Raw genomic sequence first — 16,871 nt, 5'->3', positions numbered from 1 at the left:
CTTTAATGAGCTGCACTCAAAGGTTGAATCAACGTTTACAGAATGACCCCATTTTTAGCTCCAGAAGTAGAGTGAAGTGAACACAGTATTGGAATTTAGCATGTTCAGTTTCTCCAGTATAGATTTTTTGTTATTTGTCTTGTGAAGTTTTACATTATTTTTACTTTAATAAACAGTCACAAAAGATTTTCAGCTCTATTTGGTTTTCTATGACCATAATATACAGAAAATATCTGAACAGTTCAGAAAGTGAAATCTTGTAAAGTCATCAGATGAATTAGCCAGTGAATTCTGGTGATTGTGTTGAGTTGTGTTTGATTCTTGACTGTTTAGCTCTTCCTGTAGAATTGGATTTTCTTGGATTAAAGTTTTTCAGTTTTGTGCCTTTCTCCCTTATTATATTTTCTGGTCATGGGATCATAAAAATTCCATAATTTCTCTTTACTTACAAGTTTTGAATATGTTCTTATTTGCATCTTATTTCAAAGAAATATCTCCATTGCTAGTGGTTTCTTTAGTGTCCTGCATATGAAGTATGATAAAAGAGTGTTACATATTTCATAAGCCCCTCCAACATGGCTGGCCTGTAAGGCAAGTTAGGTGACATTTAGGCTACCTCCCGTAACAATGACCAAGAACTTGTCAGGTGAGCTTGGTAATGCAGCGCATTTCGAAGGGAGTTTTCCATAGTGCAACTCCATGGCTGAAACAGGAGCAAGGCATACAACAAAGGATAGCATGTTTTCAGTATTCAGCCTAATCTATTATGTATCGCAGGTATTATGTTCCAGGTGATTTGCTCAACAGCACGTGTCAATAAGTAAAATAAGGTCTTTGAGACAAGCTAACATCATGGAGCCATTATGACCAAGCGTTCTCAGTAGGCAGAATTCTCAATAACATGTCCATGGCATCATGCTCACACTACGCTCTCTAAAGTGCTGTGCGAACCATCTAGATTATTTGGAATCAAAATCATTTGGAGTTCAAATTGTTCATGTGCTTTCCCTTATGTAGTGTATATTTCATTATGCACTTTTTTTTGTGCATATATCTATAAATCAACAAGTCATGACATGACATAATCAGAATCAATTACTATGAATTTTCTAAAAACACTTTAATACATTTATTGATTATCATTTACTCAGAAACTGTTCTGGCAGTTAGCCAAAAGCCTAGTCAATGTTTCCTGCTGACTGTGTCTCGAGTGCATGATCCAGCTTTTTCTATCATTTTATGCCTATTCTTTATACTTATGTGAGAGCACAATGTATGGTTTGGATTGATCTATCTGCCTGAACAGGTAGCAACAGTACTTATATTACTAAAAAAATACAGAATGCAAATAGCATAGAAAATATAACAGTTCAAAAACCTATGCAGCTTCACAGTTTCCTCAAAAACTCTCCAAAATGTGTTTCTGTATGATAGAAATTTGGCACAGGAAATCATGCCCATGTTAGGAGAGAACCATCATTCTCTATGAGTGTGACTCTACGTGCTGCAGTCACAGAAGGAGAAGGGCACCGGCATCTAAGCCTTCCTTGCACACACAACCGTGAGCAGGCTTGTAGATTTAATTTTTCACTCTTGCTTTCATTCTGAGTAAATTTATTAACTCGCATTTCAGTTGAAAACATTAGCTGAACAGTGATCGTCTTCGCATTCATACTAAAGTCCATATGGAGGGGCTGACTTTTTAAACCAGAACCAAGTGTAATATGCACAGCTGCCACTGTTCTGCACTGATGAGCTGCTATGCTCTATCTTCACAGTCTTCACAGTCACTAGGTGTTAAAATGCATAATTTTGGATAGCTTATTTATTTATGTATTTATATATTTATGTATGTATGTATGTATTTATTTGTTTGTTTAGGTACACATGTATACTTATATGCATACATTTATTTGCATATTTAACTACTAACTAACCAACTGAATTTTTAATCTTTCATTTATATACATTGTACTCCCTCAGGTGCCAAAATACAGGCCTGGATGCTACAAAAAGCAATCTGATGGAGACACAAAAGCACTGAAGATTAGAGCAGAAGGATCAGAGAGATAAGTGACAAAAGGATACATGCAAGTAATAGGTAAGAGTTATCATCATCATCATCAACACCATCATCATCATCATTTTAATTATTAATTACCTCAGCTCTTTACAGTGCTTAATCAGCAGATGACAGTAACAGGTCTATTGCAGTAAACACATTACGACTTTTAAACAACAAATAAATAAATAAAACCATCGTATGCATAATGTTTTAATCAACTCTTAATTGAAATACGCCGTTCATTCGCGTGCAAGGCAAAGAAAACTACATCTAATTGGTCAAAGTCACGTTGAGGCGTCTGCTTCTCAGCTTTCATCTGTGTACTGTACATGGCGATCGGAGTCCGCCCCTTTAGAGGACGAAAAGAGTCTCTCCTCTTACGCGCGGAGGGTACGACGGTGACGGTGAATTAGAGAAGTCCCAAACAACATCCAAGGGAAGCAGCATCGCGGTTAGTACTCTTTGGAAGTCTAGGTAGATCGTCAGAAGAACAAAGTGATCTCTGAAGTCACGCTGACGCTTCATCGCTGTGCTGAAACCACCGGGACGTGGACTTATGTGATCTTTTCCTGCCTCACTGTCGCTCGTGAAGTGTTCTGCAGCTGCTCCGGATTCACAGAGCACTTGAGAAGACCTCGCGTGGTCCTGTGCTCGGCACATTTGGTGGACCAATTTGACCAAGACACAAATTTCCGCTGTCACGCTTTCGAGTGATCATACTCATGCCTAACGAAGTAAGTAAAATCTAACCGTTCTGCTGTGTGCCACATTTCGAGATGCAAAATTCTTGATATTAAAATGTATTAAGTAGCTAAAACTTCTCGGATTTTTTTCCAGTGTAATATAGTAGTGGGTAGTGGATTAGTGAATTATGATTTAATCTCTTATAATATCCTATAATGGTGAGACTCCAGTAGTATTACAAAAGTTGCGCTGTGCAGTAGAGAATGATGGAACATTTGGGAGATTATTACTGTAACGGGCGAAACACAAGATGAGATGTTCAACTTGAAAAGAAAGCAACTCCTTTTCACATCATCATATCGGTTATACGCAGTTTTAAACTGACTTTTATCGTTACTGATAATACTGGAACTTGTGTTGCTAATCATGATTTAGTTGGAAAAGGCTAGAAAGACATTTATCTTATATGTACTTGGCTGAGAAGTTTGTTGTGGGGCTGTGCTGGTGAATATAGCTCACGTTATTAGTAAGAGCACAAACAGATTAAAGCAGGAAATGTGTCTTACAAAGTACAATGGCGATTTGGCACCCTCTGAGTTCTTACCTATATCTATTAGATGATTATTGAAAAACCTGTAGATTTTGTAGTTATACTTATATAAGACATGCTTATATTCATTTATGGATTTGCAAAATCCCAGTTGGCAGACAGAATGTGTTATGAGTAACATGGCTAACATAATCAAAGAAGTTTAGAGTATTCCTCTCATTCAGTGATGATTATACATTAGGTTTATTTAGATATGTTCCAGAGAATCAAAAATGGATCCAAACATCCTTGGGATTTATTTAACAAGCCCACTTGTACTGCATGTTCTGAGCTACTTCTGACTGGAAGAATGAAGACTAGATAGTGCACTTACAAAGCGCATTATGGGACATATCTAGGGACATTTAAAAGCATCATATGTTATATTAACTGTAATGTGTTATATAATGTTTAATATGGGAAAACATTTCTACATAAGCATTAATATTGCTTTAGTTAAACCTACTCAGATTAAATAAATTTGATATTTTAGAGCTTTGCAAAACTGATAATTTTTGTCTGGTTTAGCTGAAGTTATGTTTTTACATTACACATTTTAAAGCCACAAGTTTATATTTTCTTTTCTTATCCAACTTTGATATTTATCACTGAAGACTGAATGGGAAAAGTAACTCAGCCTCTGACTTTTTCACCACTAGTCAGTTTGTATTTAATTAAATGTTGATTAACAATTATTAGTATGATGGTTCTTCATCACATTATCCAAAACTTTCTTTAGTTGTTTTTGGGGAAGCAACTTAACATAAACAAGGAATATAGGAATTATTTATGCAGTAATAAAAACTAATAAACAGGCTGAGATCACCTTTCTCCATTAGATACTTAAGAAACCCACGCAGCTGGATGACAACAGTGTGACACACATCACTTTAAAGACAGCCATGGTGACCAGATCATCTTAACAAAGACTGAATTAAAGCCTATTAAATGCCATTATGCATAAATGATCTTAGGTTACCCAGGCAAATGAGTCATCAAAGTTTTAGGACCTTGCAAAAGTTTAATAATAGGTTTTTTTACGCTGTCGCCCATTGACCTAAAGTGGCCTACTTTCTTTATCAAATAAGGAAAAGTAGTGTGCATTTTCTTCATATGACTCAAATCACATACATTTAGTACTTGTAAATAAGGGCAAACAGCACATATCTATCACACACACTTAACCCCATATTTAACCCTAGATAAACATACAGATGAAACATGACCTCCACAGCTTTGGACATTTGCTGATCTTGTCTGCAAAGCTTCTCATTTCGTACAGCCCAAACTAACATTGCCCAAGCCCCCAAGAGATATTTTTCACTAAATGTAATCTATCTTTGTCACTAGTGTGAAATACTTACTTTAGCGTATTGCACTGGTCCACTGAGAACGCTTTGCACAGAGGACTCTTTGTGCATCGTTCGTATGTAACGTTAATCAGCGAGCTCCCTCTGCCCAAAGCAGCCATTATAGGGTATATTTTTAGTGGGTCATGTGCTTATAGTTTGGAGCGAGGTGATCTCAAATTTGAGTTTATAACTTTAAGGTCAAAGAATGCAGACATTCTAGAAAGTGTGAGCAGTATGGAGCATAAGCATCTGTGGGCTTTGACCCTACACTAGATTTTACAATTAGATGATGGTTTGTTTACTGCTGTCTGTCCTGAAGAAATTTTTTGCAGAGAAAATACAGTTGAGGCAGAAAGCTGACAATGTTCAGAGAATCTCTGCTGTTGGATTTTAAGACCGGTGTCCCGCAAAGCCCAGACGGACAATTTGACCTGCCGAAGTCATTTAGGCACCTGCTGATTGGATCTAATCGTTGTGATCTGAGTGGACATGTTCAACATTTCACATAAGATTTCACTATCAATTGCTTGTGACCTAAGATTTGGATGGATTTTACTATGATTATAATTACCCTCTGCAAGTTTTATAGTTTGTTGTTGGCTGTAGGGTTATAAATGTCTATAGGCAATGTCTATGATTCAGCCAAACAGTTTGTCTCCTAGTAGATGTCAATAATTTTCCATGGTTACTAGGTGAAAAAGATGGAGTGGCAAGCTACATGTACATTATTGGAGTTTGGCACTGCTGTCATGTGATAGATACCTGATAGATATGTGACAGATATCTGATCTAGCCACTTTTTCTTAGTTTGTAATATTTTATATAGTTTTATCTTTGTAAATTAACACTTAGGTTTATATATAAAAAAATCTTATCTAAGGTGAATTATATAACAATGTTTAGGAATTACTGATGAAAGCAGAATAGAAAATAACTTTTTGTCACTAATCAGTAATTAATTTAATGGGATTTCATCATGTTATCCAATGCTTTTCATATAATTTGTGTTTTGGGAAAATACTCAAAATGAACAGAAAAAAAACCCCATAGGAATTCTTTATAATACAATAAAAGGTAATCAGTCATACTTAAAAAAACTATTAAAGTACTTGGCTCACAAACAAGGGTGAAATGAAAATATTAGTTGAGGTTTTATGTCATAGCTGTTGAAACATTCATTCATAGGTATGACATTGCCCTCTGATATGTTTGAAAACTTAATCAGTACATTGTTTAAAATCTTTAAAAAGCTGTCCATGCTTTGGATTTGTTTCTTATTAGCACCTGGGAGAAAAAAAAGACACATTCATAAATTGTTTTAAAGAAAAAGAAGTGTGCAGCAATATGTGCAAAAGACATCAGTATAATCCTTGAGCAGATTTATCTCATTATCTGATAAAATGAAGTCTGTGGGATCCTTAAAATATATCATTTTGTATACTTGTGTATTTATCTTTAATGAGTAAATGAATCCGGGTATAGAATCTGGGTTCTTTGTATGTCCAGTTAAATGATCCAGGTAGTTTGGAACAAACCATTTGTTATTTTGTTTTAGCACCTGCTTAATTGTCCGTGAGAGGGAGTGTGGAGTTCGAAGGAGGAACAGGGTGGATACCTGACGTCATGCACTTTTGGTTTACCACACTGGGAAAACTCCCACACTCAGAGATCCACATCCACCCTCAGAAGACCACAGACACAAACAGAGAGACACGCCTATGCTCAGAGACCCATGCCCACTCCTCTCATATAGCCACATCCATGCTCACATAGCCCTGCCCACATTTAACCAAAATCCAAAAATGTGTTATTATTTGCCTTACATTTGAACCTGCATCTCTCCACAGAACTTTCTGTTGTTCTGCACTTTCTGTTGTTCTGCACTTTTGACTATTTTAGTATTCAAATACCAGAAAATTAAGTGTGTTCAGGCATCCACATTAGAGGCTAAAAAGGTGGGAACATGTGCAGGGATGAGGTGCAGGTCCATGCTGAGTGAGAGTGTGGATATGAGAGGCCTGCACTGTGTCCAACACGCCTCTGGCTGCTTTGGGAGCCAAGTGTGGAGGGGCTGGAGAACAGCCTGCTGCACGTGCCACACACAGATCTCTGAGCCAACCAACAGGGAAATCAGTTCTTCACCTTGAGAAGGGAGTCAAGAGTGCTTAAGGATATCAAGCACAGATTCAAAACAAAGATGCAATCTGGAAAAACTGGGAAAGTATGCATAGTAGCCATAGTATACGTATACTCATAATCCTTATACATATACTCCTATACACATAATCTTTATACATATACTCATAATCCTTATACATATACTCATATACACATAATCTTTATACATGTACTCATAATCTTTATACATGTACTCATAATCCTTATACATATACTCATATATGCATAATCCTTATACATATATTCATAATGCTTATACATATATGCATAATCCGTATACATATACTCAAATATGCATAATTCTTGTACATATAATCCTTATACATATACTCATAATCCTTATACATATACTCAAATTCCTATGATTATAACGGGATCAAGTGGAGGGAGAAAAGTACTGCCCTGATAATCTAATGCTTCTTCCATTCGGTAGCTAGTAAGGTTGCAAATGTTGGTTACACATGCAGGTTCATTATTTGACTGCACCTAAAATAATCACACAAACACAAGCAATGATGTCTTTGCATGTGGCTTCGGGCGGCCGCAGAGTGTCAGTTGGCAGGGCATGTTGGTTAGTGGTGGAGCACATACGCAGCCCACACAGTGAGACTGCAGCTGCCACACAGAGCTCTACAGCAAAAAGGAAGTTATGCAAATTAATGCCCAAAACTGCATGGTGCCAAAGTCACAGGCAGGCTCCCAAGAAAAGATCTGAGAAGTTGAATGTGCAGGAAAATAGTTAGAGAGCTGCTGCCATGTTGAAGCTTGCTTCCTGATGGGTTGTGATGTGTATTTTAGATTTGCAGTTAAGGAGTAAAAGTCCGGCATGAACCTGGGCTCAGTCGAAGGCATCTGCTGATTCATCAGCTGATAGAGAAGCAGTCGAGTTGAGTACATGGAATCTGCCACTGGTCTGTGGGAGCAGTCATATGTTTGAATGTTTACATGCTCATTGCTCCTGCACCAAATTGGTTACAGGGACACACCTTCTGTAGGAATAACCAAGGTCCTGCAAACCTGCTGCTGTGCAGAAAGTTCCTCAAACAATGCATGGTCCTGCTCTGTACTGATGCTCCACATTGTGCTGAGAGAGGTGCCAGGTATGGGAATGTCTCAGAAGCTGCGCTTGTTCTGCAGCTCGACCACCTTTTGTAGCATGTGCACTTTCTTTGAGACAAGGACGAGATATGTGCCCATCTCCTTCTGTCCTTGGAAAGTTTCAGGTCAATGGGGTGGGGGGAGGGTGGGGTCTTCTGCCTGTGATTGATACAGACTCTTGGCTGCCACTGCTAGCTTTTCCTCTAGATAGACAGCACAGAGACCTCAAAGTATTTACTGTGAGAAATGGCAAAGGAAGGAAAGGGGGGAACATGGGGAAATATACATAACATGGGGAATATGAGGATACATAAGAAAATGATCACTTAGTTAGACTGTTGGAAACCAAAATTATGAATTTACCCAAGACAGAAATAAAAGCTCCTCCACTGTTTATCCACATTTATGAACAAATATTTGAAGAGATATACAGTAATTACCTCATTGTTTGCCAACAGTCTTAGTCATGCTATATCAGGATACCCTATTAAGAAAAGGTACATATTTAAATTTGTGGTTACACTTCAACAGTGTAACTTATTAATATGTAAAGAGAAGTTAGGTTTGTTTGAAATTTTGCATCTTCACAGTCACAGTTTAGAAATTATGACATTTATTTCTGTCACAATATATACTTTGACAAACTTTTGAGACATGAAATTAAGTTTTAATAAAGTTAAAAGGTAATCAAGCTCAATGTCCTTGGTCTTTATTATACAAGGATAAATTTGGGTTATCTGCATAAACAGCATTTGATTTGAGGGCAATCATCATTTTTAGTGGACACTCTCGTATTCTTAAGCTTGAAGCAGTTTGTGGGAGGAAGCACCTTTTAGATCTTTTATTGTCTTTCCTCTCTGATGTCACTTCCGTCCATGAGCATCTCTGCAAAAGTTTCCTGTCATTTTGTCTCTCTGTGAACTGCTGGGTGTTGTTTGTGATGACACACTTCCTTGTTTGAGAGTCCACCGTCTGGCAACTCTGGGGTATGCCTCGAGCCCTGACGAGGTGCTCCAACATGCACTGACAAGGTCCTCTTCAGCCTGGCAAGGCTTTTTAGTATGTTGAATGCCCTGAAAGATGGTGTTAATGAGGTTATATGCCTCAGCCTCAAAGCTGTTGGCAGACTTGAACAAATAATGTCATAGTCTGTCTCTTCAGACTTGAAGGATTTATGAACATTAAAATCCACATACTTTAGAATGCCCAGGTTATATGTTTTTGCTTAAGAGCTTAAAAACTTATAAAAACTCAATCAGTTACTTTTGAAGGCCATTGTTTAAGGCTTGCAATTATTTTTATGTCAAGAACCCCCATGCTGTTTCTTTTTCTCAGCAGGCGTATAATGAAGGAGCAAAGAGATCTTTTCAGTTCCTACAGAGAGTTATCTGAGACCTGATGGCTCATCTCAGGAAACAGTGTCAGTGCTGTGTAAGGATGTTTTCACACTAGAGCTTTTTCTGAACCCATGTCCGATTGCTTGGCGAGTTCGGTATGTTTGATCAAGTGTGAAAGCTGTTTTCGATTCCGGCAGCGGTCCAGTGTAACTATCTTTGGTGAAATCAGTGGTCTGGGGTTTGCTTCTAATGGGCTCTGGTGTGGTCTGCAGCAGATGTGGAAGACCCACCGCTTGTGAGTGGTTCATACTATAAGGTGACTGCACTGACTTGTATTACTCCCTTTTCAATTTTCATGTATTTTCTGTAAATAAATGCTTATTATCTAGATAAACATTTTACATTCATTTTTCTCAGGTACCTAACATTTTTGTACCGCACTACAAGTACATTTTACAGGAAAAAAGGAATCTATAGACGCAACAAAAATGAAAATTCCATGCATCCCAGAAGTGCTGTTCCTCTCCACTTGAGTATTTGTATACAAGCAAAATAATTTAAAAAACAGCCAATGGATGAAGTTCTTCCTAATATTTTGGTAACCTGCATGCAGTAAAGTGATATGTGGAATTGCACAATCAACCCACGGTTCACATAGAGTTCTTGTGTGTGAAAGCAAACCGGCGATAATGAGCCCCTCCCTCAAACGAGCCCAGAATCGGTCCTGGGTTCAGACTCAACTATTTGGGACAAGTGTTAAAACGCCCTAACTGTTATCTTGCTACTATCTTAACATGAATGAACTGTTGTGCTGCTCACAACACCAGGAAAGATCTTTTCTGTCCTGCGACTGGTAGAGACATTAATTAACAAATGATTCAAAGGAAAGTTTGACTCTTAATCCTAAATGGCAGACCTCCTTGCTGACCATCATTAGTATATTTTATGTGGTCTTAGGTACATCTTTGGGTGAACTATTCCTGAGCCCTGCCTTTTTATGTTTATTTCTTCATTCTGACCAACACGTTACTCAGAGAAGTCGCCAACACTCTCCAAGTTTCCCCCAGTCTGTAAGTCTATCTTATGAATAAACATGCTAGTGCATAAGAACTCATAAAACCTGTGACTGTGAAGTGCTCCTTAACATTTACCTCTACACCTCTGTCCTACACCTTCCCAATAACACTTTTAATGGTACCTTGAGTGCTACTGTGAATTAAAATCACCGCAGACTTGCACTCACCACTCTGTGATGATTTCTCCTGTTTCAGCTAACAAAAACATTATTCTCATGGGACTTTGCTCTCTAGCTACATAAAATGATTGAACTTTGAAAATAACAATAACTGCCTGAGTTCTCAGCTAAAAGTCAAAGTAATTTATGGCTTAGTGTACTCAGCTGGACATGCAGGGTCTATGTGGGGGACCACGGTAGTGCTTTAAGTTTCTTATGAAGGCAGTAGCTAAAGAGAATAAACTGAGTCTGGATTTAGTGAATTAAAAGCTGTGTTGAGCTGCTTAGAGTTACATAAGACATTGCTCAGTCACAGCCATGTAGGGTATTATCGAAGGTGTACAAGGCAAATGTACCAGCAGAGAAGAAGTTTTTGAAAGGTACTGAAATTAAATGTACCAAAATTTCCTAAGTAGGTAAAGCTTCTACATATATATCAAGTACTATATGCGGACTAAAAAAAATATAAATCTAGAAACCCCAAATATCCCTAAATAGTTATTAAACATTCTGAAATTGCTGTATGTCGACTTGAATTTGCTATACTGTGTTTATTAGCCTTGCTTGGCCGATCTACTCTGTTCATAAGCCGATAGATTTCGGATTGCCTTTCAAATTCGAATGCTTAACTGTGGCCAAAACATTCCTGTAACTTTGTTAGCAGTAGCGGCATTGCTGCTACATGATGAGGCTCCTGTTTACAAATCCTTTACATATTTGAGACAATTTGGAGTTGATTCAAAGTGGGCAAAGAGGGGGCTAAAGGGTGGAAATGTACGCACCGGCACCAACAACAACTGATTCAGTCAATATGTGTAAAAGAAGCACTTTTTGGGGGTTTTTTGTCGCTGCCTTTGTTCTGACTGGAGGACAACCCATCTCCACTGACCATCTCCCCAGTGCATTTGCACCGGAGGCTTTCCTGCAGCCTCTTTCCTCTCATGTTGCTGTACTTTACAGCCAATATCACAGGCTCTCAGGGAGCTCTCACAGCCAATAGCACAGGGTCTCGGAGGGGCTCACATAGCCAATAACACAGGGTCTTGGAGGGGCTCTCACAGCCAATAGCACTGGGTCTTGGAGGGGTTCTCACAGCTAATAACACAGGGTTTTGGAGGGGCTCTCATAGCCAATAGCACAGGGTCTCGTAGGGCCTCTCACAGCCAATGACACAGGGTCTCGGGGGGGCTATCTCAGCCAGTAGCATCGGATCTTGGAGGGGCTCTCACAGCCAATATCCAGGCTCTCAGGGGGCTCTCACAGCCAATAGCACAGGGTCTTGGAGGGACTCTCACAGCCAATAGCACAGGGTCTCAGAAGGGCTCTCACAGCCAATAGCATCGGATCTTGGAGGGGCTCTCACAGCCAATATCATAGGCTGTCAGGGGGCTCTCACAGCTGATATCACAGGCTCTCGGGGGGGCTCTCACAGCCAATAACACAGGCTCTTGGGGAGGGGGTTCTCACAGCAAATAGCTCTGTTAGCTTACAGGTTGCAGGCAACTTCATGCAATGACCAAACGCATTTAAATAGTTACTCTGGGGTCCTCCACTGTGGTTTTTAGTTATAATGCAGATTCTGCGTATCAGAAGTTCCATAAGAAGTAAAATGTTCTTTGCATGATTTGAATAAAAACATTTTTTTCAGACAAGTAAGAAATTAATGTTAGAGAAGTTGGTGAATACAGATCTGGTATAGGTAATTCAACATGGGTCCATATCATCTGTGTGGATAGCTGCTGCTTTCATTTTTTGACACAGTAGGGTCATGTTTTCAGACTTCTTATCTGATGTGATTTGTCTTTCTTTTTGTGTCTATTTAGGAGTGTGTGGTGGAGTCTTTGAACTGAGAGGAGCTACAGTAGCAGGAGAACTGGACTAAGGAGTGGAAAGTGAGAAGGAAGAAGGACGAAAGCATTTACTTGGGCAAAAAGAACGACCATCAGAGTGGAACAATGGGGAGGAAGAAAATTCAGATTGCACGAATTATGGATGAACGCAACAGACAGGTAAAAAGGATAGCGGGTTACATGATTATAGCATAAATACATCAACATGAATATATGCCAGTTACACTCACAGAGCATGCTTATTCCCAAGTATGCTGAGGTTTCAATCTCTATTTATCTGTCTATTACACTAACTCAAACATATTCTCTGTCCCTCACACATGCACACAAACTCACCCCCCCCCCCACATTTTCACTGACACTCACTTTACATGCATCACGTAGGGAAGTGCCAACAGCTGACGTCACCATGTCACAAGACTCTCACATGCTGGGCAAGAGCTGTTTCTTGCTTGCCTATATGTGTTAGAGTGTGCATGTGTGTATGTGTGTACATGTGTATGTGTGTGTTTGTTTGTGTTTGTGTGTTCTGAATGATATTAGGGTAATTGTCATCCATAGGTGAATGACTCTAGGCTATGCTCTTACGCATTTGGAAGAGCCATGATTTAATAGCAGTTGGAATGTGTGTCCCCGGGTTTGATCCAGAGAACTTGAATAATTAATGTGAAGGAGGAGCAGTGCAGGAAGCACACACAACTTTGCGTTTGGCCTCTGCTTCTGCCTGAAGATATTTATTGTCTATCATATGGGTTGTATTTCATTCAGGTCAGAGTTTTTTTCATTTTATGGGCAGATGATGACACTGTGTGTGCAGTTATTAAGACATTTTTCATGTATTACTGTAACACACACAAACATGTAAAGACATGTTTTTGTGCTTTTGGTAATTGCCTTCTTTTTGAGTTTCTTAGACAGACACGGTTAATGGAAATCTGGCTCTAAATGTCATAGACTTTGTGACCAAAGAGAAAGAGAAAGAAAAATTCACTTGTTGCATGATTTGCCAAGCCACAAATGGAAGTATAATTTTAAACTTTTTTGTACATAATGGCACACGTTACCATCCTATGACAACATAAATTCTAACTAATCAGATAACCATGTTTGTCTGCTGTTCCTGAGATAAATTTCTTCTTTTAAATCAGATCTAAATTCATGAGGTCTTTTTGTGTGTGTTTGCATGTATGTATATTAATACAATGTGCTTACAGTTTAACAAGCATGCTCGTACCCATGTTGAATGAAGAATTCAAGCGTAAAGTAAGTGCTCTTCAGAGCACACTGTGGTCCGAGAAGCTGCCATTTGGATCAGAACAATGCCCCAGTGTTCAAGATGGCAGCAGCTCAGGCCAGAAAGGGTAAATTGGTGCCTATCAGGCACATTTCCACCTTTCCTTCCCCCTCCCTATCTCCACACCCGGAAGCAGAAGCAAATACATTATGCAGGGGGGAGGGGGGCATTGGAGCCTTCCTGTTATGACAGGAAATGCACTGAAATGTGCTTCCTGCCCCCAAACCCCACCAGCCCCAGTGAAGGAGCAGGAGCAGTGTTTCTGAACTTTTCAGTTTTTTCTCCTCTGTGCTTCACTCTTTTTTGTCCCACAGATTTATTCATTTTATTGATGGGGGGAATGTAGGGCTATGAGTGGTCTTACGGATTGTGAAGTGTGTCTACCGCCTTCCAGCCTTTGCGGACCCCATCATGTGACCTCATGGTACTGTCTGTGGGTGAAGTTGTATGTCTAATGTAAGACGTTGTTTGAGGATTTTAAAAGTAAAACACTAAAGGGCCAAAAAGTAAAGGAGGCGGAATGAAAAAAGTTTATAGTGTGTTTGACTCAGATGACTGAACAAAGGTTTTGGGGCTGTTTGTGTTTGTGTCAGCACATTAAATGGCCAATTGTTTGTAAGTCCCTGAAAACAAAGCAAGTTTTAAAAAATCTGACCTATCTGGGTGTAAAATATTAAAAATGCTTGAGAAACTGAGTAGCCAGACAGCCGGATCACATTTTCTGAGCCTTTAAGAAGTGTTGATGGTAGTTCATGAAACCTCATGTTGTACTGAATCTATGTGTGTGTCTGTGTGTGGGCATGTGTCAAGTGTGCGTGTGTAAGTCATCTGTCGTTCCCAGTGCGTGTGTGTTTGGGGCCTGGCGTGGTGTGTGTCTGTAATCTAAATCATGTGGAGGTGAGAGTGTGTGAGAGCAGAGCTGTAGGAGTGTGAAGATCACCCTGCTGGAGTTTGTGACAGAGGCAGTGACGTCCACACATGGGGATCAAGAACCTAAACACACACACACACACACACACACACACACACACACACACGCACACACACACTTTATTTGCTGATCCGCCAAAGAGCCAAAGAGCCTGCATCACAGCTCAGTCACTAAAACCATGTGTCATTGGTGTGGACACACGCACACAGTAGATACATTGAAATAATTAAATTATTTATATGTATTCACATAATCAATATCTTCTTTACCCAAGAGAGAGAAGCTTTTGACAGCATATTCTCAGTAATAGGGTGCCTTCTCAAAAAAGCCCACATACCTTACAAGGAAGAATGAAGGTCAGAGATGCACCTTTTTGTAATTGTGCTACAGTATGTAAATAGAAGCTCTCGGCTGTCTGTGTGCCTGGGTGATGTTATCATTGTCCAGTACTGTCCTATGAACCCTGCCACCCAGGGGCAGTCAATTTATGAAGGCTGCTGGGCAGAATTTCACCTTGGACTCACCGTGCTATATTTAGCACGGCATGTGATGCATTGATAGCTTTAGTTAACTACAGCCTGTTGTCAAATGCTTTGTTTAAGATGATGCAAACACAAAGTAAAATGGTGCTAGTTTGGAGTAGAATTTCAGTCATGTGTATAATTTGACTGAATTTGGTCACCTTGTTGATTTTAGTACCTGTGAATGACATTTATGGAGTGGTAAGTTACATAATGTAACCCAGCAGTTGCACCTTTTCCTTCAGGTTACTTTCACGAAGAGGAAGTTTGGCCTGATGAAAAAAGCCTACGAGCTGAGTGTGCTGTGTGACTGCGAGATCGCCCTGATCATTTTCAACAGCACCAACAAGCTGTTCCAATACGCCAGCACCGACATGGACAAGGTTCTGCTGAAATACACCGAGTACAACGAGCCCCATGAGAGTCGGACCAATTCAGACATCGTGGAGGTGGGTTCCCCTGCTAGTTGAGCTCTCGGAGTGCTGGCCACTTGTATGAGGTCTTATAGTGCTGAAAAGTTTGAGATTGCGTGTTTATTGAACTGAGAGCACAGTCACCACAATTTAAAATGCCTTTTCAGCACATAGGTATATTCAGAAAGGTCTTGTAGACTAGGTTAGCATTTTGTCTAATTGCTTTTTTAAAAGTACAGCCAATGAACATAAGCTGCTGGCTGGTGGGCTTCTCATCTGCTTAGCTTGAATCTGGTGGGAGTTGTTGTAATATGGGCCTTGCAGAAGAAGTGTGGCTCGTAGCAGCCTGGTGAATTAGCTGGGCTCAAGGCTCATTAAAGGATGGCAGGAAGACTTTGATTCCTTCACAGCCTTCTTATGTAACAGGTTTAAGGGGACAAGCAGGGTCCACCACCCAAACAACGTAGTCTGCAATGGGATTTATTATCCCTCACTCATTACTGCTGCTTTTTGTGACATATGAGCTCTTGTAAAGGTCACAGGTTGGGGGTCAGGTTGACAAAGAGCTTGCTGTTTCCCTCTCTGAGTTTGCTACAACTTTACAAAATACTGAAAAACTGGTCTGCAAGAGAAGTCGACTTCTATGAACACCTGTCAGACCTGGCAGGCTTTTTCTTTCTTGAATAAGAAAGAACGCCCAGGTTCTCAGTGCATCTTAAGAGTAACCCGAGTAGAGGTTTTAGGAAAACCAGCCTTTTCTACTACAGATGAACATTAGATGTTGGTGAAGAGAATTGCCATACCCTTCCAATAGCCTAAGGCTCTAAAGTAGAAAAAGTGGCTTGTAGATGCTTTAGACAACTAGACAACCCAATACGTATGTGCTTAAGAGACATTGTCTTTATGAACATACATAGGTATGCAGATGGGTTAGAGTGAGTAATCTATTTGTGGTAGTTATGCTAAATTTTGCTTTGCACTTTGTCTGGGCCAGTTCAGCTCAATTACTACAGGTAAACTGTTCAGGCTGTTGTTAACTGTTTGATAGGCCATGAACAAAGGTGGTCCCTGCCTGCCCTGAGGGTGAGGTAATCACACTTAGTTTCTTTTCTTTTTTTTGATAAGAATGAGGGATTGGCGTGAGGTCACCTGCTAAAGAAAACAGCACGGCATGCTGAGTGCCGCTCACAGTGTCAAGTTTCCACAGGCCAGGATAATCCTGTTTCATCGATTAGTGTAATCTGAAAATGCTCTTTTTAATCTTTAAAACTGGTGCCGTGCTACATGTTCAGCACACACAGACACCCAGGAGAGTGGGATACAGT

The 16,871-nt window shown here is 39.7% G+C and overlaps 1 protein-coding gene across 6 annotated transcripts in view; it reads left to right on the top strand.

Annotated features, from left to right (window-relative positions):
* The window catches only part of mef2ca (myocyte enhancer factor 2ca), a 30,264-nt gene that overhangs the window by 1,082 nt on the left and 12,311 nt on the right, over window positions 1-16,871 (top strand). For 3 of the 6 annotated variants that reach the window (XM_081702907.1, XM_027019426.3, XM_081702908.1), the window contains exons 2-4: window positions 1,984-2,101; window positions 12,361-12,546; window positions 15,379-15,582. In XM_081702907.1, the coding sequence (XP_081559033.1) occupies window positions 12,493-12,546; window positions 15,379-15,582 (258 nt within the window). In that variant the 5' untranslated portion in view covers window positions 1,984-2,101; window positions 12,361-12,492. Of the gene's footprint in view, window positions 1-1,434; window positions 1,562-1,983; window positions 2,102-2,374; window positions 2,800-12,360; window positions 12,547-15,378; window positions 15,583-16,871 lie in introns of all 6 variants that reach the window. The other 3 variants (XM_081702906.1, XM_035535567.2, XM_035535566.2) reach the window with 3 other exon arrangements.

This window comes from Electrophorus electricus, chromosome 19 (genome assembly GCF_041902795.1).
Source record: "Electrophorus electricus isolate QZ-2024a chromosome 19, ASM4190279v1, whole genome shotgun sequence".
Lineage (NCBI taxonomy): Eukaryota > Metazoa > Chordata > Actinopteri > Gymnotiformes > Gymnotidae > Electrophorus > Electrophorus electricus.
This window is presented reverse-complemented; position numbering and strand designations above follow the sequence as displayed.